The 27,240-nt window shown below is 39.6% G+C and overlaps 4 protein-coding genes across 6 annotated transcripts in view; 2 read left to right on the top strand and 2 right to left on the bottom strand.

Moving 5' to 3' along the window:
• The window catches only part of LOC135351148 (glycine--tRNA ligase-like), a 3,544-nt gene extending 2,837 nt beyond the window's left edge, over positions 1-707 (bottom strand). For both annotated transcript variants that reach the window (XM_064550086.1, XM_064550087.1), the window contains exons 1-3: positions 508-707; positions 122-200; positions 17-74 (exon numbers count right to left, since the gene is read on the bottom strand). In XM_064550086.1, coding sequence (XP_064406156.1) covers positions 17-74; positions 122-200; positions 508-653 — 283 coding nt within the window. In that variant the 5' untranslated portion in view covers positions 654-707. The remainder of the gene's footprint in view (positions 1-16; positions 75-121; positions 201-507) is intronic.
• On the top strand, positions 705-6,045 carry LOC135351140 (intraflagellar transport protein 70A-like). The gene is made up of 22 exons (XM_064550073.1): positions 705-808; positions 879-1,015; positions 1,367-1,427; positions 1,495-1,572; positions 1,707-1,763; positions 1,818-1,886; positions 2,050-2,221; positions 2,380-2,438; positions 2,578-2,647; positions 2,705-2,754; positions 2,969-3,121; positions 3,761-3,880; positions 4,053-4,195; positions 4,347-4,494; positions 4,636-4,698; positions 4,759-4,830; positions 5,066-5,101; positions 5,159-5,226; positions 5,290-5,368; positions 5,432-5,491; positions 5,556-5,625; positions 5,803-6,045. Exons 1-22 carry the CDS (start codon positions 755-757, stop codon positions 5,931-5,933), a joined length of 1,950 nt encoding a protein of 649 aa, XP_064406143.1. The 5' UTR covers positions 705-754; the 3' UTR covers positions 5,934-6,045.
• Positions 5,389-27,240, bottom strand: LOC135351154 (methyltransferase-like protein 22). 2 transcript variants are annotated; one of them, XM_064550093.1, is made up of 9 exons: positions 27,075-27,240; positions 26,867-27,014; positions 26,347-26,532; positions 26,130-26,252; positions 25,799-25,873; positions 25,591-25,693; positions 25,299-25,473; positions 5,977-6,042; positions 5,390-5,617 (listed from the first exon to the last, which is right to left on the bottom strand). In XM_064550093.1, exons 1-9 carry the CDS (start codon positions 27,144-27,146, stop codon positions 5,603-5,605), a joined length of 963 nt encoding a protein of 320 aa, XP_064406163.1. In that variant the 5' UTR covers positions 27,147-27,240; the 3' UTR covers positions 5,390-5,602. The 2 variants fall into 2 exon arrangements, with proteins under 2 accessions (XP_064406165.1, XP_064406163.1); XM_064550095.1 differs by lacking the exon at positions 25,799-25,873 and having other exon boundaries at positions 5,389-5,617.
• On the top strand, positions 11,503-15,664 carry LOC135351136 (uncharacterized). The gene has a single exon (XM_064550068.1). It carries the CDS (start codon positions 11,769-11,771, stop codon positions 15,540-15,542), a length of 3,774 nt encoding a protein of 1,257 aa, XP_064406138.1. The 5' UTR covers positions 11,503-11,768; the 3' UTR covers positions 15,543-15,664.

Below are 27,240 nucleotides of genomic sequence, written 5' to 3'. Positions count from 1 at the left end.
TTCTATATAATTATACCATCTGTTGTCTCTGAGGTATCTCTATTTATCAAGTCATCACTATCTGTAGTCGCAATCTACAACAAATTTACATGAGCAGTATAAAGGTGGGGAAATTACTCACATTTAGGTTTTCGTGCGGTATGACTGTCTTCAAGTCGATTCCATGCACATTACTGGAGGAAGTCACCACTGCATACCACCTAAATGATAAGTATGATAAGTGCTTACATCGATGTTCTGACAGTTTTTACTTGATTGTGTATAAAATAATTATTGTTCACATGACATTGTCTAAGGAATACCTGGCCACTAAATTTTCGTTTTCGCAGATTGAACTCGAAAATTTAGTGCCTTGGAATTGTGCTTTTTTTCCGGTATTCCGGTATTGAAAGACACTCTGTACTGTAGGAGTGTGGTCATTTGGAAAATTTAGTGCCTCGAAAATAACCCTCTATACCTCATATACAGCCGCCCTCATATGATATGTGCACACGTGGACTTGTTTACCATTCGGTGATGATGTTCCTCTTTAGCTCCGCGCCTAAAGGACCATAGACATAGGAGCCCTTCTGTCCGTTGCATTTTCGCTGCAGCTCAAGGAGAAACCCACGTCGTTTACATAGAGACAGAATTTTGCTGAACGAGTGAGCCATGTGGAGATAATTATATTCATTGCCATGTAAATTATATTCATAGGGGGGCTGACCTGCCACCCTGTTTCTATGGCAAAAGACGAATACAAACTGCTGAAAAAATGGCTAACCTGAGAGTACCCGAGGGACAATACACTCAGACCATTTATGGAATGGTGAGGTCAAGCAGAGCTAGAGATAATAGCATGCTATGGATTTTTACCTGTGTACGTGTACTGTGCTCAGATTAAGGAGCATCGCTATGGTGAAGTGATCCAGATATTGAGTCTAGAACTTCAACAGTATCCCAAGTCCAGGGCAGCACTATCCCTCCTCGGATTCTGCTATTTCCATGTGCAAGACTTTGCCTCAGCAGCAGACTGGTGAGTGAAGCACACTCGCACCTTGTACCTACTGATTGAATATCCTAATCATGTTTACAGATACATTCACGCATGCATGCTAGTTGAAACTAGTTCCCCCCTACACCTTACTATATTAGTGGAACCACCTAAGGACCATCTCAATTACATGTATACGTAGTTAGAATCATCCCTCTCCAAACATCGCACCTTCCCAATACAAATGGTGCTCTCAAAATGTACTTTATTGGAATAATACTTCGCATTCCCTATATGTTGTGTGCACACCGCTCTAAGTTTTCATCCTCATATCTGTATACATTTACTCCAAAAGCCATAGGCCATATATTATACATACATACACCACCTTAGTTACGAGCAACTCATTCAGTTGCATCCTGAAGTAGACGACTATCGACTCTACTATGCTCAGGTCAGTCCCCCCAGCCAGTAGCCATGCCCCCCCCCATTATCTCATCCGTCACTGTTGTTCACCACAGGCTCTATACAAGGCATGTTCTTACCCTGAGGCCATGAAGGCTTCTTGTCAGATTGAGAACCCTACCTACCATACACAGGTATGTAGAGTGTCACTTCGCATTTCGAATTCAAATATTGTGAAGATGATCGAGTATTATTGTTGGTAATTTTCGGTACAAGCTTCAGAATTATATCCAGTAGTAATCACGTTCTTATGTTTTAATTAACGCAGATTTTAAAGCTTCAAGCTTCTATAAAGTATGCAGAAGATGACCTCCCCAATGCTAAGGTGACCTTTCTAACATGAACTGCTCACACTCTAATCGAGTGATTTATTGTACAGACCCTTGTGGAGCAGTGTGCTTCCGATGATCCTGATTCTAGCTTCAACATGGCCTGTACCTTATTCAAGGTTAGTATACCGGTCCTTTAATGTGTGCACGAAATGTACCACACTGTAATACATAGGTTGGTCCCAGAAAGTTGATTAATTGCACCTAGACATGACCCTTTGAACGTATCTTTGTGCTTTTGACTGAGATTTATACGGTACATGTCCTCATTTCTCTGTGCAGGAGAAGCGTTACAGTGAGGCATGTAGTCATTTCAACAGTGTACTGCAAGTGACGGGCTACAATGCTGACACCTGTTACTGTATAGCACTGTGCCATTACATGATGAAACAGTACGCTGCCGCTCTCAAGTACATCACAGAGATCATTGAGAGAGGAATCAAAGAGCACCCAGGTATTGTACACTGTCAACAGTCACTCCACGCTGTACCATGCAGCTATGCAGTTAGAGTCTTAATGTAATTTCACAGCTCACTAAGGCAACTGTATTTTGGGACTTGGGAGATTGTTAGTTGAAAACTGAAATTAATTCGTCACATTTCCTCCATGCAGAGTTGAGTGTGGGCATGCAGACTGAAGGTGTGGATGTGAGGAGTGTTGGAAACACAGCGGTGAGTATAGAGACCTTCTGCTCATGCAAGGCTTTTGGGGGGGAGAGGGTGGGTACCCCTTCAAAATACGTGTACATTGTATATGTACATGTAGAACAGTACATAATTATATAATTATATGCTCACTATCTCCATGCAGGTTCTTAATGAGACTGCTCTGGTTGAGACGTTCAACCTAAAGGCTGCCATTGAGTACCAGCTCAAGAATTGTGAGTTAATAGCTACTATAGCCACCCCTTGTCCAAACCAACCCTCTCCTTCTCCAGATGAGGCAGCTAAAGAGGCTCTCACTGACATGCCCCCACGATCTGAAGAGGTATGGATAGGAATCACTTTGTAGAGTACTGCATGCCAGCTACGGTATGTAGCGTTCTAGTGCTCAATTATTTTTCAACCGAGAAGAGCCTACGAACACCTGTAATTATTGTTTCAAGGTTTGACATTTCAATTGTTACGCCCCCACCCCACACACACACATACGCACTGAGGCAGTGTGAGCAATAGGATTAATAATCCCTCCCTCTCCCCAGGAACTGGACCCAGTGACGCTGCACAACCAGGCCCTGATGAACATTGACGAGAGCCCGACTCAGAGCTTTGAGAAGCTCCAGTTCCTCCTCCAGCAAGTACCCTGTCCCCCAGAGACGTTCTCCAACCTACTGCTCCTATACATTAAACATGAAGTGAGTATATTATACTGGTGAAAGTTTTTGCATGCATTAAGTTGCTCTTCAAATCATGAGTGACCAATGCATTACGTACATGTAGCTCTGTTAAAGCATAGATTAAAGATGCCACAATTCAACTACTGTATAGCGAAATTTTCGAGGCACTTATATTTCTAAAAAGCTAAGTATGCTTCTAAAAGCGTTTCGTTACATAATATTTGTAGGTTGACTGCTTACCGGAAGCCACGCCTTTAATTTTTGTACGTTATAGCAGATAATTCTAATTGAAGAATAATTTTTGTGGACTTAATTTTCATGTAGGATTGCTAACCCACGAAAACAGCGAAAACTAAGCACCTCTAAAATTTCGCAGCTACTACGGTGTTAGGATTTTTCCTCATCCTTTTTCATGTACTGTAACTTTATGAACTAATAGAGTTTGAACGTCCAATTTAGAGTAGCTATTATGATGTGGTGTGTTTATACCTGTGATGGGTTCAATCAAATCCACTGTCTGTGATGAGACCATGGCCAAATGCCAGTGGAATACATGTATTTCGCTAACTATCTTTGAGGGTGATAAGATTGTCCACCTACAGTATATAGAAGAAAGGTACAAATCCAATCATTCCATGTACTTCTTTTTCCATCCAGTATTTTGACCTGGCTGCGGATGTGCTGGCTGAGAATGCTCACCTCACTTACAAGTGCCTCTCTCCTTACCTGTGGGACTTCATTGATGCACAAATAACTCAGCAGACTTCCCCTGAAGAGGTGAGCTATGTTTTTTTGTTTATTATGATACACCCTCACGTACATGTGCGTAGTTCATAAAGTAAATGTGGGGTAGTTTCAATTGAGGTTTAAAGTACATACGTTGGCTACGTATACCTATATGAGTGTCAGACACAAATTCTGAATTGAAGTTTGGTATTTCCCTATGCAGGCATTCCGGAAGCTGGATGCTCTTGCCACCAACCACACTGAGAAGCTACGTAAGCTCACAAAGCAGGTGCAGGAACATCGACATAACCATGACGATGAGGCCGTCAAAAGAGCGGTGGAGGAATATGATGATACTTTAGAGTGGTGAGTGTGTGTTATGGGGGAGGGGGGCTCTAGCTGTTAGAGATTTGGGCCACAACGCACACTATAAGATTGTAACCTACTTATTATAGTGGCACTTATTGTGAAATTGTTGTTGTAGCTAAACAGAATGTTTCTTTGGTTCCACTTATAGCTACATCCCTGTGTTGATGACCCAGGCCAAGATCTACTGGGACAAAGAAGACTACAGTCAAGTGGAGGCCACCTTTAGGAAGAGTGTGGAGTTCTGCAGTGAGCATGACGTGTGGAAGCTCAATGTGGCACATGTACTCTTCATGCAGGTACGTGTCCTTGTAAATTCCTCATACTGTTTGAAATGTAACAATATAAAACCGTGTGATAATTATTTACTGCAGTATAATTATTCTTGTACAGTAGTTGAACACCTGTACATTTGTAAAGTCTTACTGTCTACTATTTAGGAGACAAAGTTTAAGGAAGCAGCAGGGTTCTATGAGTCTATTGTCAAGAAACACTTTGACAACGTGAGCAATCCTTAACTATAATTATGTGTGTGCGTAGAACAAGGTTGTTATCTGCTACAGCTTGTTGGGGTCAGTGCAATCATTTTAGCAAACATTTGTGTCTCCTACATCATGACTGGACACACTGAGGAGGTATGTATTGTATAATGCTACAGTCAGAGTATTGGCCAGTTTATGTGTATTGTTTTTATACCATTACGACTACAAGTACAGTAAAAATGTGTACATTATATCTACGTCATGAGCACCCAAGGGAAACCAATAAAACAGGCTGGATGCATGTCTTAAGAATTTACCAACCCATGTAGGTATAAGCTTATTGAAACCTTTGCATGTTTTCATTTTGCTCATACTACTTCTCCAACAGGCCGAGGAAATAATGAAGAAAATTGAGAAAGAGGAGGTACGTGTAATTATTATCTTCTAGACCCGAGCTACTAATTTTGTTATACTGTTGTAGGAAGATCTTTCCTACGAGGAACCAGACAAGAAGCTGTACCACTTGTGTATTGTCAACCTAGTGATTGGGTAAGAGAAACTGCTGTGCCGGTAATGATATGATGTCTTACACATGCTTCACCATACACACAGCACTCTGTACTGCGCCAAGGGTAATTATGAGTTTGGAGTGGCTCGTATCATGAAGAGCTTGGAACCATACAGCAAAAAAGTACAATCCTTATTCACATGTTGTTTTATATATAGTCTTATCTCTTTCTTATAATTATACCAGCTTGGTACAGACACTTGGTATTATGCAAAAAGATGTTTCTGCTCTCTGCTTGAAAACATGGTAAGAATTATAACAACCTAACATTAAATTCAGTGTTTGTTGTGATTGCATATTTTTCACACAGTCAAAGCACATGATAATGTTGAAGGACGATGTGGCTCGCGACATTATTCAGTTCTTCGAGCACTGTGAAGGTGTGTGCATATGTAGTATTGTACAATGTCACACCACAACCTTTCAATTCTATAGTGTACACTAATACATGAAGCTCCTACATGTAGTCGTAATCAGCATTTATATCCCTTTAGCCCAAGCCTCCATTACACACAGTACTTTATTGTTTAATGCTGTTTTGCATTTATTTCATGCAGCTTATGGGCGCAACATACCGGCCGTATCCGAGCAACCCCTACAGCACGACTCCATAGATATTGGAAGGAATACTGTTACTTATCAAGCTAGGCTCCTCAAAGCGTTGTTCTTGCAACTAACCGAATATTAGATGCATATACACTTACAGTTCATGTTAACTTTTATTTATGTACCGTTGGTTTTGACTTTTTGTTCACTGTATCCAGTTGTACTTCTGTCATATGAAGTTTCCATATTTCCTGCCACACAATGAAAAATAAAAGTTAACACTTAATTGTAATTGCGCATGCAATGTAATTCTTATAGCTATAGTGTGCATGCATGATTTATGGCTTGGAGAACAGAAGAACCTCGATCATGATCACCTCTTATACACAGGACCCTAAGTGTTTTTCTGTACAACAAAAAATTTTCGAGGCACCCGGCCCATTACAGTAAGTAAATCTCAGCCGCTCTATAGTTTACATGACACCTAGACTGGGCCTGTTTACACGAACACAAATAGTAATTCAGATAAAAGGCCTTGTGTATAACGGGGCTTATGAGTACATATTATACAACAAGTTGAGAACACAATGCACAAAAAAGCTAGAATATCATCGATCAATTAAGCCCTCAAATAAAGGACTCTCTCATGTTCATCTTACGAACATGGTAGCTCCGTAGTTAGGGAGTTCTGTGGGCAAACTGCATGAGTATTTTTTTTGTAAATTTAGCTGCTTGGTGTCTGTACAACCATACTATAGACAATTACAATAAACAAGCGCTTTCGCTTGGTGGTTAACAGTGCCAGAAGATTTTAAGGTGCACGAATAACATGGGTGATTGTTCTGTTCAAAGTAAATTCAACAGGGATATAAGACACGAGTGCATCAACCACCCCCTTACATTCTGCATGGGGACTTCTTATTCAATTTGATCGTCCAATGGCTCAGACTGTTGGGTCTAGTACATAGTGTCAAGTGAAAGTTTTTATTTTTAGAGGCTGCTGCAGCTGTTACAAGAAATGCTAAAGGAGTGAACATACAAACACCATCTGCTTTCCATAGCTCTACAGGTTGGGTAGTACATAGTGTCAAGTGAAAGTTTTTGTTTTTAGAGGCTGCTGCAGCTGTTACAAGAAATGCTAAAAGGAGTGAACATATACAAACACCATCTGCTTTCCATAGCTCTACAGGTTGGGTAGTACATAGTGTCAAGTCGGAAAGTTTTTGTTTTTAGAGGCTGCTGCAGCTGTTACCAGAAATGCTAAAAGGAATGAACATACAAACACTATCTGCTTTCCATAGCTCTACAGTATAAACATATAGCTTTTAGATTTTCGCAAATCTTTCATTATAAGTGAGCTACATTATCATTATATCCATAACGGACTGTTAAAGCAGCCATGATGAAGCTACTTCTTGCAATCATTCTGAGTCTTCTCTGCACGGCAGCGTCTTGTTCACCCAATGTGACATACTGTGTGAGTAGTGACAATGGCAGTTGTGACCCACATCCGAACTGCAATCAGTGCCACCCTTTGATGTGGTTTGTAAATGGATCACAAAGCGTTCCTAATAATACTGCAATCATCTTTCTCCCTGGAAATCACACACTAGATTCCATACGGCATAGCAGTGCTACTGTAACGTTTTTGAACAAGAACAACCTACAGCTGAGAAGTTGTATGAACGAAAGTTTGAGCAAGGTGATCTGTGTTGGGAATGAGACAGGGTTCTATTTTGGCTATTCATCAAATATTCGTATTGACGCACTGATATTCGAAGGCTGTGGATTTTCTGTAGCTAAAAACAAAGCAGCACTATACTTCAATTACAGCAAGAACATCTTTCTCTCTCACGTGGCAGTCTTAGACAGCATAAGATACAGCCTCTCCATCAATGCTGTTTGTGGCGGTAATGTTGAGATTACAAGTTCTAAATTCGTGAGATGCTTACAAGGGTTTTCAAATGCCTGTAGCTATGCTGGGATAGTGTTCGTTTCACTCGATCAATGTCCGAGTCCCTCAAGTTCGATGTCGTTTATCATAGCTGAATCCACAATCAGTAGTTCACAAGCACTTAGCGGAAGAGGATTAATCATATGGATTAATCGGCCAAGTGTCAATGTTATCATTCGTGATGTTACCATAGCAAACGGTTCTGGTGTATTTGGGGGAAATGTCAAAATTAAAATGAAAATATTTCGTGACAATCCAAATACAGTTCAATTTATGAATGTTCTTATTATAAATGGCAGTGCTCAGCATGGCGGTGGTATACATATTATTCTCGAACACAGCGACTCTAACAACTATCGTAATCAACTCACACTCACCCAGCAACGAGCCAATGAAATAACATTTGTCAATACCACATTTCAAGGCAATAACGCAACTTACAAGAATGGATCGGGAGGTGGTTTTTCCAACTCACACTCTGGATCAGTTGGACTTGACAATACTCTGACTGAAATTAATTTTATCAATTGTACATTCTCCAATAATTCTGCACAAACTGGAGCAGCTATTTTGATCAATCAATATGAGATACCCCGCTTTAAACTGCACTACTCACTACAACTGTCCGTAACCATGGACAACTGTATTGTTGCCAAGAACCACCTCAATCAATACTCTGAACAAATCAATGGCGATGGAATAATTGATATGTATTCACTAGACAAAATGACAATAAAGAACTCTGTGTTTGCTGACAATTACGGAAGTGCTCTGCTTATGGTTGGAACTGATGTGTTGTTTGAAGGGAAAACAGTATTTCATAGCAACAGTGCTCCGTATGGAGCTGCATTGCGTGTATGTGAAAGATCGATGATATTTCTTCAAAATGGCACTCATATTCAGTTTGAAAATAACTTTGCAACAATAGCTGGAGGTGCCATGTATGTGGGGGGCAGATGTTTGGAAAAAGCTCCACCTTGTTTCTATCAGATACTTAGCAATTTAACATCTGCTGAACTGACAAACAATCGAGAAATCTCCCTAGATTTCAATAATAACAAAGCATGTGTAGCAGGTGATGCTATTTATGGCGGTTCTGTGGACCATTGTTTTTTCTTGAAGATGTTGCATACTGGACATTGGAATGATCATCATGGTGAATTCTACAAAGCCATTTTCAACTTTACCCACAAAACTCCTTCCATGGTTACCTCAGATCCATATGGTGTGTGCATATGTGCCTTAGATAATGGATTTCCCTACTGTTTAAAAAATGAATTGATTATAGAACCAAAATATCCTGGTGAGAAATTCATCGTGAATGTGACAGCTGTTGGACAAACCAATGGCACAATCCCCTCCCCTCTTAACGTAAGCTCCTCATCACCTGATACCATGGTAACCATGTACGACTACCACCCACCTGAAACAATTACTTGCCAGTCAATAACAGTAGCTGTGTTCTCAAAACCGAACACAAGCCCAACTTTGAGATTTTCAATTGTTAAGTTAAATCCCACCAAAGAGCAATCCAACTATTACAACAGACCTTTGCTGAAGGCTACAATACAAATGAATGATTGTCCATGGATATTTCAGTTGAACTCTACAAATAGCTGTGATTGTCATTCAATCATCAAGCGTGTAAATAAACGAATATTATGTGACATAACAAAGATGACTGTTTGGAAAGACAACACTTGGCTCGATTGCAGCAGCTTTACAACTGATTTTAAAAAATGCAGCAAAATTGAAATCAGCACACGTTGCAAGAATTGCAGAAATGGAACTTTCACTCCACTAAAGCTAAACACCAGCCAGTGCATAGAAGGAAGAGAAGGAAGGCTTTGTGGACGCTGCAGCTCTAACTACACTCTCTCCCTTGGAACTCCAAAATGCATTAAGACAGCTGACCACTGTTCGTCTTGGCAACTAATGATATTACTTACAGCTTTCTTTCTTGCAGGAATATTTCTTATTTGTTTCTTGACTGTTTTTAATTTTACAGTTGCTGAGGGAACTATCAATGGACTTCTGTTCTATGCCAGCTGTTTTGATTCTAATCAACAATCATTTTTCAATTTTCATCACAATACGTCTCTGGGCCCAAATTTCTTCGAAGTTTTCATATCATGGCTAAACCTCGATCTTGGGTTCCAAGTATGCTTTTACAGCGGAATGACTGTCTATCAAAAGATATGGTTGGAGTTTGGTTTCTTGTTATACCTACTACTGCTGGGAGTGATGATCGTGTGTTTGAGTCGCAGGTTTGTGTGGTTCACTCGACTAGCTGGTCACAATGTTGTTCCAGTGCTGGCTACCATCATACTGTTTGCTTATCCAAAGTTGGTCCGAAATTCCATAATAGTTTGGAGGTGTCATAATTTATACACTACTGATAACAGCACACTGAGTGTATGGTCCCAAGACCCAACAATTAACTGTTTCGAAGGAAAGCATCTTGTTTTGATGATAACGAGCATACTCATATTTATAGCCACTTTCTTGTTCACTTTGTGTCTCTTGCTATTTCAGTGCCTACAACGAGGATCCAGCTGGTGTGTCCTGAGATGGGTCAACAAACTAAGGCCCTTCTTTGATGCCAACACTGGTCCCTGTAGAGACCACTACCGATTCTGGCCTGGGCTGATATTGTTTGTGAGATTTGGAGTACTAGTGGTTAGTTCATTCGGACATTCTGACAAGTTTGGGTTGATAACAATCACAGCGGTTTGTGTGTTTTTGTTCTTTCTCTTTCTTGTTTTCCCAGGTGGTGTTTATAAGAAATGGCCTCTAAATGTTCTGGAATTTTGGTTTTTTTTTTGCTTGGGTTTGACGTCTGCCTTGTTGTACTTGAACAAGCAGTACACTAAAGAAATTACAAATACTTCAATTGGAATAGTAGCTGCCACATTTTTGTTGATTCTTGTCTACAGCTGTTACAAGAAGCTATGCAACACTCGAAAGTGGAAAAAGATTGTAGCACAGATTCAAGAGCGTTTAAGAAGTCAAAAAAGTACGATTGACCTGTTTGAAACTAACGAACGAGAGCCTCTGATCAGACCTGAAATTATGGCCCAAGTCATTAAATTTGATGCTCTGCGTGAGCCTCTCCTAGAAGATTGAGTCAGGTGACACCTGTTATCATCATAGCTATAGGAACTAGAGTCACAATAGAATGAACGATGTTTAATGTTTCTTTGTAGTTGATGTTTAGACAAAATTAAAATCAAAATTAGTATTAGTAGTTACCAGAGGTACGACATCCGCGTGTCCTAAAGACCCACATTCCTTATTATATCTGGGTCAAAGTTCAATAGTACATCAAACAAAGTGATACTCACAGCAACTCCAGGCCTCCCTCCTGAAGATTCTGAAGCTGAAACGATGGTTGATTAAGCTAATAGCTATAACCTAGATAAAACAGTGCACAAATCAGACTTTTGGGAGCTAAAAATAGCCCAGTGCTTATGTTTAAGTTTGGCAGGTAACACGCAATTGAGCTTTGACCTAAGGAATATGAGTTTAAAAACTTCCTTTGACACGCGGATGTCGTACCTCCTCTGGGTAGTTACACACAACATCTTTGCCAGAACGCAATAGTTAGATCGCAAAGGGTCAATTTTTCTGCTGATTTGGCTCATTCACAAAGGTTATTCACCCCAGCAAAATACTCTAGTATACAATACAGTACCAGAGAGTAAGTGTACCTACACGGACATGCATGTACATAAAACAATATGCAGATTAAAAACAGCACGTAGAATGTTTAATAGAAAGTTACATAATAGAATATTAGCTTCCCTTACAATTGAATATCAGTAAACATAATTTTAATTTACTTTCATTTTAAAAAATAACATTGGGAACACTTATACTGAGTAAACTTCACATGGCCACACAGGTAGTGTTTACCAGTTATAGGAGTACTGTTGAATAACTGAGTGTTACTTCAGGGATTATATTTGCTACCGTGCAGTACGAATCAGATGAGTTCAGTTAGACTATAATTATAGCCTCAAAATGAAGAACACTAAATGGGCTCTTTTATTGAGCATCTTGGTCTATCTACTTGGTATAACAAAGGTATGGACACAAACTGTTTGTGTTGGCGAAGAAAAGGGAAGCTGTAATTTGATCTGCAGTAACTACTCTAAGCTAAATCTGTTAGTTGACAAAGCACAGAACATTATCGACAACACTACAATCATCTTTCTCCCTGGAAGCCACAGTTTGAGTGGTCTCATTATATTTTCTGACAAGAACAATTTGACTATGAAAGGTGTTCAATGTGGAGAAAAACAAGACCAAACAACTAATTCACCTCCAAGCATTGTGGTATGCAGTGGAAATCAGTCGGGATTTCTCTTCACCATCTCGTCAAATATTTTTATAAACAACCTGGAGTTTCAAGGATGCAGAGCAGACATGAACCTTAAAAGCTGTGGAAAACACCAAAACGATAGTTATTTTTACGGCGGTGTCTTTTTCCATTGCTCGTACCACATTACAATGTATGGTGTAGTAATCCGAGACGGCAAAGGATATGGCCTTCACATGGACGACGTCTGTGGTGATATTTCGATCACATGCTCAAAGTTCATTGGGAACATGAATGGTAATGCTGTGCTCTGGTTTAGACATTGTGCAGATAATAGAAAAGTCAATAGCACTTTGACAGTAACTGCTTCTGAGTTTCGAAATGGCTTTACCAACAATATACCAACAATAACAAAACAAAGTGCAACTGGACTATACTTGCTAATCAAGCAACGCAATACACATGCTTCACTCGCAAATCTCACATTCAGCAACAATACAGGAAGTTCTGGTGGAAACATAGCAATTATTTTCATCGATTTTGCTGAGCATACAGGCTATGTTTCTATCGAAAATACTACAATTGAAAGTGGGGCAGCTAACGAATCTGGTGGAGGAATGTTTATTTGGTTCGAGAAAGATTCAATACAAGATTTGAATGACTGTCAGAACAAATCATTGCTGTATACGGTCGTAACCGTAACCATAACAAATTCAACATTCAAAAACAACATTGCAAAGAGTGGAGGTGGCCTAGTGCTTTCATACTATGAGAGAAAAGGTGTAGGATGCACAAATAGACTAGTGGAGATAAATCACTGCACGTTTGAAAATAACACTGCTATTAAAGGAAGTGCTATGGAGATTTCAAAACACAACGTCCCAATTTACGAACTTCACAACGTCCCACAGTTTACAGTAATACTGAGTAATAGCCACATTAAAAACAATAAGTTGACACCAAAATATGGCCAGGATAATGAAGATGGAATTGTGGAAGTGTTTTCAGTTGCAACTCTCGTGATTCAAAACACTGTCTTTAGTAACAACAGTGGCACAGGTCTCATGCTTGTTAACAGTGGAGTGCGATTCAAAGAAAGTATTACATTCGAAGGGAATTCAGCCCGCTATGGTGGTGCAATCAAGATTTGTGACTCGTCACAAATGTACTTTTACAATGATACACGAGTTACTTTTACTGATAACACAGCTGATCTTGCAGGGGGTGCAATATACGCAGGAAATCAGTGCCTACAAGAAATCCCACCTTGCTTTTTTCAGATACCACCATCAATTTTTAACATCACAGACATGCCTAAGGGGATACTGCACTTCGATGGTAATCGTGCAGGAATTGCTGGCCATGCCATATATGGTGGCGCAGTGGACAATTGTTTTACAGACCACAAATTGCGTTTCAATCAAAGCACTGAAGAGAGTTACTATTACTCCTTCGAGCTATACAAGCAAATATTCAATTTTTCTGACCCTAACGAACAGTCAAAAGTCACCTCAGATCCATATGGTGTTTGCATATGTGATGTTAACGACACACTACAATGCTCAAACAGAACAATATTTATTAAACCATATTATGTGGGACAGGATTTTTCAATTTACGTGTCAGCAGTAGGTCAAACAAATGATAAAGTACCATCACGTTTAAAAGTAGAAAGTGATAAAGGACATGCCATGATGGCACCAGCAAATGCAAGCATAAATCAGTCAACAGCTCTGTGCCAAGAAATGAAACTGAAAATAATAGCTGGAGAAGAATTAATCGATCAAACTATAAGCCTCAAAATAGGTATATTTAAAGCGAACTTAGTCAGTGAAAGTTCAAACTACTATAAAATCCCAAAATTGATAGTAAACGTCACACTGCAGTCTTGTCCATTTCTTTTTCAACTGGATAATAAAAATTCGTGTAACTGCCAAACACCATTAGACCTTGTGCCGAGGGTCGTATGTGACATTGACACAAAAACGGTTACCATTAAAGGCAATGATGATATGAACCACCCAGACAGAAAAATATGGATTAGCTGTGATATTATTAACAAAACAGGTAGATGTGAGAAAATAGAAGCTAGTAAATATTGTCAGGTTGATCATTGCTCTAATGGAAGTACTCTGAAGCCTGGGAAGCAGGACCTTAGCATGGTCTGCAATAAGGGTAGACAAGGGAGACTATGTGGCAGCTGTCAGTCTAACTACACCCTCTCTCTTGGAGTTATGTCGTGTGTTGATACAGAAAGTGAATGTAATCAATGGATAACAGTTGCACTAATCTTTGTTTTTATACTCGCTGGAATTTTGCTCATTTGCTTCTTGACCATATTCAACTTCACTGTTGCTGAGGGAACAGTGCATGGGCTTCTCTTTTATGCCAATTGTATGCACGCAAATTCTCAATCGTTTTTCACATCTAGTGATAAGACTTACGGTCTTGGAGTATTCATATCATGGCTGAACCTTGATTTTGGTTTCAATTTATGCTTCTACAACGGAATGACTGCGTACCAAAAGATCTGGCTGGAGTTTGGCTTCTTGATCTACTTGCTACTGCTGGGAGTGATGATCGTGTGTTTGAGTCGCAGGTTTGTGTGGTTCACTCGACTAGCTGGTCGCAATGTAGTCCCCGTGCTCGCTACCATCATACTGTTTGCTTACCCAAAACTGGTTCGAAATTCCATAAAAGTATGGGAATGTCACGATAATTATTTGTCTTCTGACAATCACACCCCGTTGGTATGGTTCATGGATGAAACGTTATATTGCTTCGTTGGGATTCACTTAGTACTATTCCTTTTTTCACTAATTTTGTTCACCATAGCATCTTGGTACATGCTGTGCCTCCTGCTAATACAGTGCCTGCAGAAAAGATCAAATTGGTTTGTCCTGAGGTGGGTCAACAAACTAAGGCCGTTCTTTGATGCCAACACTGGTACGTATCATGATCACAATCGATTCTGGCCAGGGCTGCTTCTCTTTGCTAGACTGGGACTGTACTTAGCATTTTGGCATGCAGATAGCTATAGAAACAAGGCAAATATCATACTCGCGATATGCACATTTCTTTTTTTTCTAGCTTGTGTCTTCCCACGTGGAGTGTACAAAAAATGGCCTTTGAATATTTTGGAGTTTTCTTTCATCTTCAACCTTGGATTAGCCTTTGGAGCTGTTGCAGCACTACCTGAATATCCTGAATTAAGAAAAGCTATTGGTTACACATCGATAAGTATAGCTGCTTTCACTTTCTTATTAATAATCGGTTTTCACAGCTACAAGAAAGTTAGTGCGACTAGAATTTGGAGAAGAATTGTTGCAAGGAGAAACACGAGAAAAAACAGATTCAGAGCCGAGCAAAATACTGAGAGTGCACAAGACGAGAATGAACCTTTGATTCAGAATCAGAGGTTGCCAAGAGTAATTCAGTTTGCAACTCCAAGGGAGCCTCTTCTGGAAGATGACTAACATTTACAAACACATTAGTTGCAGTCAGTGTAAACTTATCAGTTTGTGCACGCATATATAGTAATAATTATACGTAATAATCAACACTGTTGTTATTGAAAATGTATATATATCGTGCATTGTTTTGAATACTGATTAGCTTCATCGTCATGCATGCACTATATGCACTATATAAACGAGTGATTCATTGATCGTATATACTATAATAATGGAAGTGTGTGCTATTTTAGTGACAATTTCCTTGCTTACAGTCGCCGCTTCCTCAGCAGTACATAATATACATACTGCATTGGGTAAACATAATAAATGCAGGATAGCTGCAATAACGCAGATCTTGAGTGCCATGCAGCTGTGCCGTTCTCTTATGGGGTTTGTAAACAGGACGCAGAGGATCTCAAACAATTGAACATGTGTTTGAGAGAATGTACAAATAATTACGATGATATGCAGTTATTGCACAAAAAGTCCATTCCACAGAACAATACTAAAAGTTGTCAATACAACATTTGAGGGGAATACGGCCAAATCAGGAAAGGGTGTGCAGATTGCTTATCACGAGCGGTATGGAACAAGATGTATGATTAGACGAGTTGAATTAGAAAATTACACGTTTGTTAAAAACACTGCATACAGGGGGTGCATTACAACTTTCAAAACACACCTGCCAATTTTACCTATACCAACAGTTCACCACAATTCATGGTGCAATTAAGCGGCTTGATTCATGACATTATACTTCATTGAAACGAAGCTGGAACCACCCTTTGGGACAAATTTCAATGCTGTTTTTAAATTTTGGCTACACGGCTACAAGAAAACAGTGGAAGAAAATATGGTGGCAGAGATACTTCGACGCAAGACGAGGTTTATGCAGAGAGCCTACAAATTGACCAAGAGTGGGTATGAAGTTTTGTTTAATCACCATAATGTTTAAATGTTGCTTTACGTATTACGTAGGCTATAGCGTGTCTCTAATAATTATAATCGTATGATACCCATGGGAAGATCTCTTTGCCATCCCATTGATAACTTATTAACACTGCTACTGTACAGGAGAGACAGAGAATGTTGGAAGAAAGGGTTGAAAGAGAGCGTCCAAGGATGCAGCTTAATTGAGGCAGTAAGGCGTAATTTTGTACATTAAAATTTAAAGGTGTAATATATAGGAGTGGACTTGCATTCAGATGATTCTAACAATGTGATATGCTATATTTCCCCCCCATTTATTTTCTTCAGTGGTATGACCGCATAAGGAATGATCATTCACAGACGGTTTAAGAGGAACCCCCCCAGTAGGTCTACAAGGAACTGTCCAATTATTTTCAGCATTGACAGTCTTGAACAGTTAGAAGAAAGGAGACGCTTTATCACACTCACATTGACTAATACTGGTACAAAGCACATCGAAGTTAATCGAAACAATATCGTTGAGGATGTTCTCGCACTCTATATCAAAGACCCAGGTATTGTAAATATGGAGCTTGTGGTCACATTCCGCAATGAGAGAGGTTTTGATGGCAGTGGGAATTGTTTCCAATATTTTGGCATGCTGTTGAGCAACGCATGATGGAAGGGAATGCAGAGAAAGTTCCAATACTCACTCCACGATCAGCCAAGTACTTTTACACTTTAGGTATAATTATTGTCACACGGTTATGTGCTTACGGGATTTGTTCCTATTTGCTTTGCTTCACCTTTTTTCCTGGGCCTTATCAACGATCAAAGTGTTACACCTGATGATATACTACTTCTTAAATTACATTGACCCAAGAGAACATGTATATGGCAGTTGAGGCATGCATTTCCGCAAATGACATATCTGATACTTCAGCAGTATTAGAGAATGTAATCATTCCGATGCTGGCGAGATTCAATTGTGATGTCATCCCAAAAAAAAAACATCAGAGAGGTAGTACTACACACAGCTGAATACGCTCTTGTCTGTCAACCATACTATGCAAATAAGGAGAGGGATGTTGTGTGCAAATCCAAGCTTGTGGAGATATTGTGCTTTAGCCGTAGGAATTGAGCTCTGTCATTCGCTTCTTCCAACGAATATGAAAGTATGGAATATAGTGGAAGAACCGGTACATCGCAACAGTACTGAATCTAGGTGTTTTGATTACCTCCGCCGGTTTATTTTCACACTCTCTACTGAATCCTTGTCTCTGTTGCTTCGATTCGTCACTGGCAGTCCTCATTGTGTAAACCAAACTGTGAGTGTTAATTTTTTTGTGCCGTCATCATCATTTGTCAGAAGGCCAACTGTAACAACATGTGGGATGGTTCTTCACCTACCGTCTACTTACGAGTCTTTTACTCAGTTCTCTCAGGAATTTGGAGAAATATTACGAAGCTCTCACTTGTGGTCTTTTGTTATTTTCTGAACATTGATTTATGCATGGTCTGAACTAAAAACTAAAATAAGTTGTTTTGTTCATTTATAATAATAATTATATACAATTGATTGGTTGATCATTCCTCTTGAAAATTTATTCGTTAATTGTTTTGTACCCTTGATTGGTCAATCATTCTCTATTATTGATTCGCATCAATTCTCATTAAAACTTAATTGTTCATTACCATTGATTGGTCAATTCACTTAATCATTTCTCATTAATTTTAATTCCATTATTGGAGGATGAATACAACTACTAAAATCATTGCTGATGAGACATAGCTATTTGTAGTGCTTGAACGTATATATCGACTGCATGTATGTCACTGATAGCTAATGGATCTACAGATCTTCGGAAAATATCAATAATTTCTTGGTGAGAATCGTCAATATCTTCAATATCATCATTGCTAGAGTTATCTTCACTCTCAGTATCATCATTAGGTGAGAGTTGGAACAGTCCACAAACGTTAAGTAGTCTGAATCTCTGACTTTCTCTAGTAGAGAGCATCCCAGCTGTCCACATTTGCATAGGACTTGCTCGGTGAGTAGTTTATACCATGATTATTCCATGCGGTTCGAAATGAGTTCAGTGACTCCTGAATTCTAGGTTGGTACACATAGTGAAGGGTCATAAGATGACTTTCAATATCGGGATCGAGAATATTTGAAACTTCCATCATGTAAAAAGTATCGTAGAACACACTCAAACAATTTAGAAAAACATCTCGCCACAGTCTTTCAATGCGCTGATTTCTAGTTGATCTGCTGGTAATGTGGCTCCCTCGATTTGTACTACGTAATAAAACCATTAATTGGGTGACCTCTATATTTTCTCCACCAAAATCGGATCGTACTCTATAGTGGACATCCACAAACACAAACTGCATTCGTAAAATGCCGAAGAACAGTTGCAGCTCTGTTGTTAGTGGAGCACTCTAAATATGTGCTTAGCCTACTGTAGCCGTCTATGGCAACATGTACTGGAAATCTCCACCTCACTAGACGCATGTTGCCATCTATATGCCACAAAGCATTTGGATGTGGTATACAGCATATACTCTGCGTGGTATGCATCACTGATGACTCCACCGTAAGCAACACCAACCGACTTAAAGATTCTCTCACAACTCTCTCTGTTAGTCTCACTCCCTGTGTATTTACATACGATTGCACTAGTCTGTATCCAGAATGTGGGTGACTGTGAACAATGTCTCTGACCAAAGAATCGACTTGAGCAGCAGATAACTGAGAATAGCATTCTCTCACACACATACCATGGACACTCATCCTTCTCTTAACAGTTGTCTGTGATACTCCTAACAGACCAGCTATCTGGCGAACAGAGAAATGTAACGAAAAGAGAAACTCGATTTGTTCCACATTGACGAGTAAAGATGGTTGTCCTCTCCCACCTGTGCGTACAGTTAACAAAATTTATGATCCACCCTATAGCTATAATTATGTTTCACTAATGCTACTTTCAACGGCTTATAATTATAGGTGTACAGGTGGATCAGGAAAAGCAACCAACACATTTCTTCGGGGGGGGGGGGGCTCTATTATAGGTAAAACTAGCCGAGGCTAGGGCACAATAGATCGTTCTTGTCCAAAGCCCAAGGCAAAGAATTTGGAACAGTATATTATACATGTAATCTACACAATGCCAAAGAATATTGAGCTGCATGTAATAAAATACCTGTATACAATCGAGTTGGCTGGGTTGCAGACATATCACTGTCTGTACTTCCATTCTGGTAGGTTGGAAGACTTTCTCTTATCGATTGCAGGGCCTGGATCAGAACCTGGTGACCAGAGCCAAGTCTTGTAATTGCAGCTTCGATTCGAGCTGTATAACTAAGTATGTTAGCATTTAGAAGGCTGTTATCTTGTACACGATACTGTAGCTCTGATAATAAGGTTGAAACACGGCTTAAAACCAAATCCATCGACTTGCAAGACCATGTTATTGTAAAACTCCACTAGCTGTGGCTGACAATTAAAATATCTGCGCATGCTGCAAACTTACTGCCTGGCAATTTAGAGTATTGTCCAGGCAGTAACCCCGGCAATATGTTTGCTGGGGCAGTAACTCCGGCAATATTTTTGGTCCGGCAACAACCCCAGCAATAAGATTTGGCTGGGTTTTTGCCTAGGCAAAAGTCGCGCGTGGGTGTTTTGCCTCGCCTTGGCAAATGCATAGTTGCTTCCAGCAGAATACTGAATCAAATACAACTCCATAGTACCTCTAGCCCACATTCGTGGCTAACAGTTTACACAACTACAAGTGGTTAGTGACGGAAGATGTAGAATAGAATGTGCGTGGGAGTTGGATACTCCTCTTAATTGTACTCCTGCTACTATACAGCATAGTACTTTTGTTAAACAAGACTAGTGCATGACTACAATAACATATATACGTACATTATATACACTATCAGCTAAAATGACAAAGTGAAACTGTTTAGATGTTCAGTCATCCGATAACAGGGATTCCCTGAGGCGATTGTTGAGAGGGGAAAGGATGGGTGTGTGTTCATTGACTTCTCTATTCTCACCATCACTGTAATCTCTTGGAATTGCATTGATATTCATGTATCGATACGGTTTGAACCTTCTTCTCTGAATTCGGCCAACGAGCCTTTGCCATCTTCTTGTGGCGCTGATTCGTTGATAACCATGGAATGCAACAATAAGTATGAACGTGGCTGCAGCTATACCTACAGAAATACTTGCTAAATCCCATTTCAGTTTTAGAGGAACTAGTGCAGTCACAAAGCCTAGGTTGAGGAAGAATGAAAATTCGAGCAAATTCAGGGGCCACTTTTTGTATACACCGTGTGGAGAGATGCAAGCCAGTACAAATGTGAAAACACAGAATCCAAGAGCTAAGTAGAGCTGAGTGTGATCACTGATATGTGCAAATGCACGCAGAGAAAAGAGAGCTAGAAGACAAAAAAGAAGAAAACCAGGCCAGAATCGGTAGTGGTCTCTACAGGGGCCAGCGTGGGCATCAAAAAAGGGCCTTAGTTGGTTGACCCACCTCAGGATACACCAGTTTGATCTTCTCTGCAAACACTGGACGAAAAGTAAAGCTAGTACATAAATTGATATGATAACGAGCATGGTAATGGCAACCATTGCAAGTGGAATGTGCTTGCCCTGGAAATACTGAATGGTACCATCATAATACCATACTTTGAGTTCGTTACCATTGGAGGAGTACAAGATAACATATTTAAGAGATTTGATGGAAATTCGAGCAACTTTTGCATACGATAACACTAGTACTGTTGAGAGTACACTGACAACATTCCTTCCAACGAGCCGCGTGATGAAAATGAACTTATGGCTTAGGGAAATAATTAGCAATGAGAGAAGAAGAAGGTACAACACAAATGATAACTCCAGCCATATTTTTTGGTATGCGTCTATTCCGGAATATAGACAGACATCAAACCCCAGGTCAAGATTTAACCAGGCTACAAAAATTCCCAAGAAGCTTGGGCCAGAATTGTCTTTGATGAAGATAAGTTTGCGATTAACATGTATCACACTAATATAGAAGAGAAGTCCATACATTGTACCTTGAGAAACGGTAAAGTTAAAAACAGCCATAAACGAAACGAGGAAAAGTCCTGCTAACGCAAACACCAGTAGCAAAACAAACAACTTCCAATGCGAACACTCACTATTCAATACACAGCCTTCTTGCCCTAAACTCAGACTATAGCCGTCTTTGCACCTTCCGCACATTATGCCCTCCCTCCCATTATGGCACTGCTTAGTTGCATTCAGTTGAGTAAGCCTGATGACATTATCAGCGCAAAGTTCTGTCGGACAATCCTTAGTAACAACTACTTCGCTGCATGGAGCATCGCTATGAGCTGCACTTGAATCATTCATTCCATGTTGCGGCTTACAGCCAACCCAGACATTTGGTTCTCCTCTGTTAAAGGAGGGGCATGTGTTAATGTCACATGACACAACACTTGCTTTGTTCTTGATGATAGGAGCACAATCACAGCCATTACTTTTATTGGACTTGAAAATCCATGGACATTCTTTTAGAGACACGAAAACTTGAGTTCTTTTGTTTCTGTAAAGATTAAGGGCTGCTGTGCTAGCCGTTGGTATACCTTTGATCGTTAGTTCAAGAGTAACATTAGGAATGTTCGTGAATATTGTGACAGAAACATCCTGGCAAATCTTCTGGACTCCTTCTGAAGGAGGTAAATCAGGTTGAAGAAGGCTTACGTTAGGGCTAGGGTTAAGAACAGCTGCATCAATGAATGCAGGAGCATGGCCATTACATTGTCCAACAGTAGAAACCAACAACGAAAATCTTTCTCCAGGATATATATACACAGTTTTGTTGCTACTTGTTCTGTTTATGCCACAGAAAATAACATCAAAAGGATCTGAAGAGACAATTGATGAGCCATTTTGACTACTGATGTTATGCAAGTCCCTGAATAGAAGAGAAGAATTTATGTGGCGATCGAAAACGCCAGAAGAATTTTTGTAGCGATCGACAACGCAAATCATATAACAATAGCTCACCGCCCCTCCATACAAAGCATCTCCTGCAATCGTAGCTCTATTATCCACATATTCAAACTGAAAATTCTCCTTTATTTCAGATATATCCCATGTTGGACTAACAAGGGGCTGATAAAAACATGGTGGGTCAGTATCCAATCGTCGCTGCTCAACATAAATAGCTCCACCCGATACTGAGGCACTGTTCTTGACAAACTGAACGTGCGTTGGAGGTTTCATGTAAATGATGGAACTATCACAAAGATTAAGAGCACCACCATTTATAGCTTTATTCTCCTTGAACAAGATAACACCTTTGAAACACAGATTACTGTTAACTAGAGAAATCGCAGTTACATTATTATACTTGAACGTGCAATCAATGACAGTTACACTTTCTGCCTGCAACAGCATCATCACAGACTCTTTCAGCTGCATTTTCCATTCTAGATCCTGTTGTGCATTCAGAGTATTGTTCGAAAAAGTACAGTTCTGGAATGTGACATCAAACTGTACAGCATTGTGAGGTAGAATTCCCGGAACCAAAAATTTTATAATTGCCACGGCAATTCCACGATACCCAGTATTGTTATGAAATATGCAGTTGGTGAATGTAGTTCTCTGCAGGGTACAGTCAATGTACTTTAGTTGTTGCTGATGTATGTACACAGCTCCTCCAGTATTGCTAGCCATACGAACATTATCGACAGACACGATGTTATGTGTGTTATTATCCGTATTGCAGTTGTTTGAATGTGTATTATTCAATCTTATGTAGCTCATTAACCCAGCACCTTTTAGTGATTCTCCGTGCGATATGACACTGCCACTAATCGATATATTACTTGTATTTTCATGGAAATAGGTTATCACAAATCCAATGTTCCCACCTGTTCGAGCAGTGTTCCATTTTGCGGTGATGTTTGTAATGGTGACTTGAATTGCTGGTGCATAAATAAGAATGAGAAGTCCAGTGCTGTCAGGTCTTCTACCGTTATACCTGTAACCATGTCCATATAGGAAACTAGAGTTTTTAATAACTAACGACGAACCTTTCTTAGAGTCATTTCCGTAATAGAACCTTGCGTTTCCTGTGTACTTGTAAGTCCAATTGTGACTGCAATTGTGACTGACGTTAGTACTATATTTAAATACGGAGTCTTGGACTCTGATGAAACCGTACACTCTATCAACATGTAAGCCAAAACCAGTGCTACCGTCGATCACAACACCAGATAGAGTAATGTTGGATGAGTAACGGAAAGAGACAGTTGCATGAACGGTAAAATTATCCGATGTGTAATTGTTATCGATTCCACACTTTGTGAACGTGATATTTGTCAAGTTTACATTAGTTACGTCTAAAAAAGACACACCTCCTCCAGTTTTGTTAAAGCAGCAAGCAATCTCACTCCTTTTCGTAGACTGTTTGCTTCCCTCTAATGTCAAACGTGATACATTTCTTATGTTCATGCTGTTGCACAGCTTGTGCCGTTCAGGAAGAAAGAAAAATGTGGAATTTGACTTGAATGATTCATTTTTCATATACCATTGAAGAGGGTGACAATCTTTGCACTCAGTATACTTACTACAGTTACTACTTTCGCTGACACATAATACTGACTTAGTAAAAACGGGTACTAAATTGATGTACAGAAACAGAAGCAGCAAAAATATACTTATGAACTGATTCATAGTAAGTCTTGATCGAATGGTAAAATGAGCTACAGCAATGAGACTGATTTTAAAGCACAACTATAAGCTAATTCACAAGAAGTGCATTTATCTATTCAAAACAAACACTGAAAGTAAATTGACGGACCCTAGAGATAAACAATTAGGTTTCATGCAAGCACGTGTATATACTTTTCATGAAAGATCATGCATAGCAATCATTAGACACTAGTTGATAAGATCTACATCGGAAGTACATGCATGGGAAAAGTGCGTCAGAGGAGGTATACTACGGGACTTAGTATACTTGCCACTTACTTAGTATACCTAATATCCCATTGCCAAGTGATCGGTTTGCGCATGCGCAACTAGTATTGAGTTAGACACTGTTTTTTCGGTGTCCACGTGATTTAGAAGCTCTCAGCCACTTGCAGTACCCTCGCTATGCTCGGGATACTAAATCAGTGCATTGGGCTTCTAAATCCATAGATACCTCCAAAACAGTGTCTAACTACAGGGCCGCATTCTAGATCTAGTTTTAGCCACAATAATTAATAATAAATTTTATCTGCACACTTTATCGCAATTGATGTGTGGGCAGGGCTATTTTAATGTGCATGCTCATTGCATGCAGTGTGAAACGGCGATGACCTTTTTTGAAAATTCAGCGCCCTATTATTTTGTCCTGCTCTTTCTGAAATCCTAGAGTACCTTGTTAGTTCAAGCTACTTTTCCTTAGTTGCTCCATAAACAGCTAAGTTGGTGCTACAGCTAAGTTGGTGCTACAGCAAGTTACAAGTCGCCATGAACAAAAAAATAACAGTTTACTTTTTTTAGTAAAACTGATTGTACAGCTATAATTTTGCCACCCCTGCAAACTTGAACTATCTACGGCCCTGAACTAATTGCGTACAGAAAAATTGAGGCACTTGCATCAGTATTAATTGTTATGAGTATTACAATTGTAAACGGATCCCCGCCTCAATAAGAAATTATGCTCCTGAGTTTTTAAAAACTCACTGTCAATGTACAATAATAATTATAACTTGGCTGGAGCACATCCGTTGAGATTTATAGAGAGCTATTATGGTTTATAAAGAAGGGGCCTATATAGTTGTTGCGATAATTATTATAGCACTCACCAATTCTTTAACACGTTTGTATTCGAAATATTGCTCAAATTCTGTTGAGAGTTGCTCTGCTTTGAACGATACAGCCACTCCATTATTGCCAGTCGAGTACATGGTTTCCAAGCAACTCATAAAATGATTGTATGCTGGAGCCACAGGTGCTAAGTCCTCTATTGTGAAGTTTATTCTACATAGGGTGTATTCATTACAAACACATGTGACATAATAATTGCAGTTACGCCTGCACGGTGCCTATGATCTAAATTTCCTACGCTGTAATTATATATGCAAGGGCCATATATACCTTCTTTCAAATGCGAGCAATATAGTAGGAGTTTTGTTCAGTTTAAAATGAAGTTGGGCCAAGCAAGACAGGAAAGCATCGGTCAATTTGTCGCTGTATATCACTGCCAACAGATGTATGTGTGTGTATAGGTAGAGTATAATATTATATACATGCAGCCAGATAGATACATGTATGTAATAATCTTCATGTACATGTATGTATGTACCATCAGTGGCAACAATGTAATCAGCCATAGAAAGTTGTCTCAAGTCATTTTCTGTCCACCCAGGAATTGTGCTATCTGTATTCCCAGCATATAGAATGTTTTGCACACTGAGTAATTATATGTTGTGTTGTGTGTAACACATGATGCAAATTAGGCGATAATGTAATCAGCCATAGAAAGTTGTCTCAAGTCATTTTCAGGAATTGTGCAATCTGTATATGTTGTGTGTAACACATGATGCAATATTAATTAGGCGATAATCGCCTATAGCTAATCAATTTCTCACGAAGTAAACGTCCACAACAACATGACAGTCTTGAAAGCGACATACCAGATAAGGAACTGACAAATGGCTGTGTCCAATTGATTTCCCTCACCAACACATTTCCAGTTACTTCATTAGAATTCCTAATAACATTTCGCTGGCATACTTCCATCACTTCTTTACCAGTGTCTGCATCAAAATGCAGAAAAGTACAGACACAGTACAGTCATCAGTTAATGTAAGAAGAAATGTATAAGATATACTTGTGACAATTATTACTGACCTGTACAGAACACCTGTGCGGCGGCTATGGCTGCAACTAGACTAACCAGCCCAGTGCCAGCCCCCAGCTCCAGCACAATGGCTCCTTCTACACTTTCCGAGTGAGCCAGTAGGTAATCACTCATTAGTAGTGCTCCTCTCCACACTTGCAGTCCCACATTGGGAAGTGTGGTTGACATGGCATGCTCTGTGCACGGGAGGGGGGTATGAGGATGGAAATCATCTCACCTTGCATAACGTATGTACATGTGTGAGTTGTGAAGACGTACCATTAAAGCTGAGGGCTCATGGTAGATATACTTACAAGAGATTGGAGTAGGTTATCTATACAGGCTTCCCACTACAACAAGCGAGAATCAACCATTAGCCTGTGCCAATTAGAAAGCCAGTACTCAGATAGGTGTTTCAATTAAGTCCTAACCAAGTTGCTGTAACGTTTAAACTGCACCAAGGGGTTTCTTTCTCAAAACAATGTTCTATGCTGGGCCCCCAAAGCAATGAGTTGCCACAGAGCTGTTTACCAATGCTCAGTACTCCGTTCTCAAACAGAGATGATCTTCTAGCGACTTCAATGTCTCCATCCACGTCTTCAGTAGGTTGATCGTCAGAAAAGAAGTCTAATGAAGAATTATTTTGCAGATGGAAAATAAATCGTGTAATAAGGGTGCCCTGTATATAGAGAGAAATTATTTATAGTACGAGTCGAATATACATAAATTAATGACTAACTTGATTTGATAATGATCCAAACGTTCCAACGTGTACGTCGGAAAGGAAAGTATCACCTACTGAGGATGCCATGTACTATGCACAACAGTGGCAGGCAAAAACTTTATATTACTGGCATACATGCACAGTGTACATTAGCCTCGAATCCAGGCCGAATCCAGGCTGA

The sequence above is a fragment of the Halichondria panicea genome, chromosome 17, assembly GCF_963675165.1.
Source record: "Halichondria panicea chromosome 17, odHalPani1.1, whole genome shotgun sequence".
Taxonomy (NCBI): domain Eukaryota; kingdom Metazoa; phylum Porifera; class Demospongiae; order Suberitida; family Halichondriidae; genus Halichondria; species Halichondria panicea.
The sequence above is the reverse complement of the archived record's forward strand: the minus strand, read 5'-3'. Positions and strand labels throughout refer to the sequence as shown.

Excerpts from the sequence above, each read along its gene's own strand:
- LOC135351140 (XM_064550073.1), top strand. The coding sequence starts at position 755 with ATGGCTAACCTGAGAGTACCCGAGGGACAATACACTCAGACCATTTAT. Across the intron at positions 809-878 it reads CTCAGACCATTTATGGAATG|ATTAAGGAGCATCGCTATGG; the intron begins GTGAGGTCAAGC and ends TACTGTGCTCAG. Across the intron at positions 2,755-2,968 it reads TGCCCCCACGATCTGAAGAG|GAACTGGACCCAGTGACGCT; the intron begins GTATGGATAGGA and ends CCCTCTCCCCAG.
- LOC135351154 (XM_064550093.1), bottom strand. The coding sequence starts at position 27,146 with ATGGCATCCTCAGTAGGTGATACTTTCCTTTCCGACGTACACGTTGGA. Across the intron at positions 26,533-26,866 it reads GAACGGAGTACTGAGCATTG|AGCATGCCATGTCAACCACA; the intron begins GTAAACAGCTCT and ends TCCCGTGCACAG. Across the intron at positions 6,043-25,298 it reads ACAAACGTGTTAAAGAATTG|GAAATATGGAAACTTCATAT; the intron begins GTGAGTGCTATA and ends ATTGTGTGGCAG.
- LOC135351136 (XM_064550068.1), top strand. The coding sequence starts at position 11,769 with ATGAAGAACACTAAATGGGCTCTTTTATTGAGCATCTTGGTCTATCTA.